The sequence below is a fragment of the Siphateles boraxobius genome, unplaced genomic scaffold (assembly GCF_051911475.1).
Source record: "Siphateles boraxobius isolate OS27281-9 unplaced genomic scaffold, OSU_SipBor_1 22, whole genome shotgun sequence".
Taxonomy (NCBI): domain Eukaryota; kingdom Metazoa; phylum Chordata; class Actinopteri; order Cypriniformes; family Leuciscidae; genus Siphateles; species Siphateles boraxobius.
The window spans coordinates 793,476-797,026 of record NW_027508833.1 but is presented as its reverse complement, the minus strand read 5'-3'; the positions used below and the strand labels follow the sequence as shown (position 1 = coordinate 797,026).

At 35.5% G+C, this 3,551-nt stretch overlaps 1 protein-coding gene across 1 annotated transcript; it reads right to left on the bottom strand.

The window, feature by feature from the left end:
• Positions 1–1,190: 1,190 nt before the first annotated feature.
• Positions 1,191–3,180, bottom strand: LOC143747410 (uncharacterized). Its single transcript, XM_077240205.1, has 5 exons — positions 3,133–3,180; positions 2,971–3,024; positions 2,628–2,817; positions 2,350–2,545; positions 1,191–2,072 (listed from the first exon to the last, which is right to left on the bottom strand). The coding sequence occupies exons 3-5, from the start codon at positions 2,660–2,662 to the stop codon at positions 1,191–1,193; spliced, it is 1,113 nt and encodes a 370-aa protein (XP_077096320.1). The 5' UTR covers positions 2,663–2,817; positions 2,971–3,024; positions 3,133–3,180.
• Between the last annotated feature and the right edge of the window lie 371 nt (positions 3,181–3,551).

Here is a 3,551-nt window from a genome sequence, read left to right as displayed (position 1 = left end):
TAAATTTGAGAATTGCTGATACACATTTACCAAGCTGCTGAGGAGACCTTTCAGTGTGATGAGGTCAAATGGAACGGTTTAATTTCTAGTCTGAGAAATAAATTTTAGTACAACCATCTCCCAGATTATGAGTGAACTTTTTGTTTTACTAGAATGGATTAATGAAGGGATGGAACATGAAAACTCTAGTGATGCAGTGGAGGTTTAACATTTTATTCATCATACAGATACTTAAATTATGAACATGGAAAGAACTAATTATCATCATGGAAACAAATGATGAGGAGTTGGAAAATAAAGTCACTTAGAGCATAACCTTTCAGGCACTTTTTTTTTTCACACATTTTTCCAAATAGTGCCAAAAAAAAAACTTTTGTGAAAAACACCACTTGCAGGTATGTATGGATGCATGTATGATGTTTGAAGGTCTAAATGTGTCTGAATAAGTGTATGTGTGCATCTAGGCATTTATAAATGTCATGTGCTTGTATGCATGATGCATGTCTGTAGGTGTGTGCATTAATGTGCATGTCATTGTATGTATGCATGCATGCATGTTGTCCATGTGTACATAGATGCATACATGCATACATTCATGAACATGTGCACATCATGTAGATCTGAAGGTGTCTGTATGGATGCGTGTGTGTGGATGTACTACATGCGTGCATGTAGGGATTTATATAAATGTGCACATGTTCATGCATGTATGCATTTATGTACATGTCAGTACAAGTGTATAAACGCATGTATGGGTTTAATTTTTGTGAGAAACACCACTTCCCAGAACCTCTTTATAGGCATGGCATGCATGAATGAAATATGGTGGAGGTCTTCCCAAAATGAATGCAGGTATGGATGCATGCATGATGTTTGAATGTCTAAATTGTATATGTGTGCATGTACTACATACATGTATGTAGGTATTTATAAATGTGATCATGTAGTTGTATCTATGCATGTCTGTAGGTGTTTGTATTGATGTGCATGTAGTTGCACGTATGCATGTTGTCCATGTGTACATAGATACATACATGAACATGTGCACATTATGTTGATCTGAAGGTGTCTGTATGGATGTGTGTGTGGATGTACTACGTACGTGTACGTAGGGATTAATATGTGCACATGTTCATGCGTGTATGCATTTAGGTATGTGTCAGAAGAAATGTATGAATGAATGTATACAATTATTTTTTGAAATGGGAAGTCATTATTGCAGACTGAGGGTCTTTTGTGGGTTGAATGATGGAAGATGGAATAGTGGATGTTGTGGTAGTTGGAGTTGTTGCAGAGGTGGATGTTGAAGGAGAGAGTGTGTTTTCTGGGAAGTCCACCATAAACTGTTCTATATCTTCGTGGGATGGAAAGAGTGTGGTGGAGGACTCTGTAGGCGATGGTGTAATTATGATATTAGGTATGTCAAGTTGTTTGGTGTGAGGTTTGATTGTTTCGATGTGTGTTATATTGTTCTGATGGAGTGTCATCCTTACAGGTGGTAACTCAAGCAGTGTATCTATTATCGTGTCAATGTTTGCAGTGTCAGGAACATTAATTATTGACTTAATGAATTTGTTCTCAATTTGGACATTTTTTATCTCTGTTGGCGTTTTGATCTTTAATGTGCCATGTGTGTAGTTTGTTATGCATGATGATATGTAAAAGGTGTTACATTTTTCACAGTGAACTTTGTATGTAGATAGTGGCATGTCTGGAATGGGGTGTTTGAGTGGACAAATATACAGCACATTAACTTGTGTTCCAATTATGTCAGCAGTGAGGTTCTGGGAAGTGGTGTGTTCTACTTGGCACACACTTTCGTGACAGGTGATTTTTGTGAACTTACTATCTCTTGTTGAAGAGAGAAAAGTGGCTCCCTGAAATTTGCGAACTGAAACATTTGTGATGAAATACCAGCCACCAGTTGTAATGTCCTCTTCACCCCACACAGTAAGATCTATTGATGTGGTCTTATCGGCAATCACATATGTGATGTTAGTAAGGAAGGTCCTATCCCGGACGAAGTTGTGGCTCTGGCTCTTTTGCTGGATTATCTTTGCCTTGACATTTACCTGAATTTAGGATTTAGAAGGGAAATAAACAGAACCATTAACTCTTATTAATGGTAACTTCAAATTATTCCTTCTATAAAAATGCTAGGTCGTTTCAACCCATGTCTCGTTGGGTTTAAAAGTGTAGCTTAAAAATATTTAAACCAATGGCTGGGTTTGTCCATATTTGACCCAAACATGGATTGAAACAGCACAGCATTTAGTGTTGGTTTATTCAATATTCATGCAATTTAAAAGTGGATGAACAGTTAAAAGTTAAATCAAGTTTTGTACTGACACGCGTGTATGTGGTGTTTGTTTTCAAGATGTCAGAAATGGTCAGATCTTCCTGATTTGATGAAAGTGTTGGATTGTAACTGTAGTCTAGTTGGCTTAAACAGGATAAAGTTGATGAATGTGTAAATGTGATGTCATGTGCTCCCTCTTTTGTGAGTGAAGGTGTCAAACGGATGTTGTGCAGGTGGACTGGACTCCTGTTATAGAAAAATGAGAAAAATAAATTAAAACCAATAAGTGCAAGTTAAAAAGTCTGTATTTTCATTAAACAATTCATACCTGTCAGTGTTCACAGCTTTAAATTGAGGATGCATGTCAGGTTTGAAGACAAGTCTGCGCACTTTGTGTTTTTCCTGTAGCTCAGCGTCAAAATATGCTCGTTTTGTGCCTTTTTTTTAATTCAGATATATTGTGGATGTAGCCTACAAGTGAATGTGGGGCTGTGGTTTTCTGGTCTCCTTCCATACTTCTATACAAAAAATACAAAAAGTATAAAGTTAAATGTAAATTCAGAGAATGACATGGGTATGGAAAGAGTGAAGTTGATTTGTTAAAAAAAGTAAATGCAGACACTGGAATGCTTTTAGAGTTGCAAAATTTCAGTAAATTCTAAATGTTTTACTTGTTTCATGCAGATGTCGACTGTAGTTGCCTTGTCTGGATTTCAAGTCTTTATCTGAGATTTAAAAGTGATTTAAGAAATTGATAAATAATGAACTTAGTTATATTTGATTGGATTTCTTAGCAAACTTCTGGTTATTTATTTTGAAAAGAAAAATATTACCTTTTCTTTGGGTTTTCTTTTCTTGACCGAAGGGTTTTCTAGCTTTACTTTAACTACTCAGTATAATAGATTATAATTGGATTTTGTGGCTCATAGTTGCAGATTTAAACATTCATTTAATTTGATTCAGCTGATTTTCATCAGCTTCATTGGTCATTGCGTTAACAACATTGTTTGAATTATCTGTGAAATTTTTAATTGAGTGCATTGTGCTTCTGGTGAGAATATGTGTTTGGTACAAAAAATATTTTTCCTGAATATAGATGCAAAGGTTAAGCCAAGGAGAAAATTTTTGGTGAGCAGGTAAAGAAAAAAAAAGAAAGTACATTTTTTAAAATGATTTAATTTATGCACAGTAGGTTTCCTACAGCAGTTAAGATTGTGTCAGAACTGGTTTTGCTTTGGTGTTATTTCTGTGC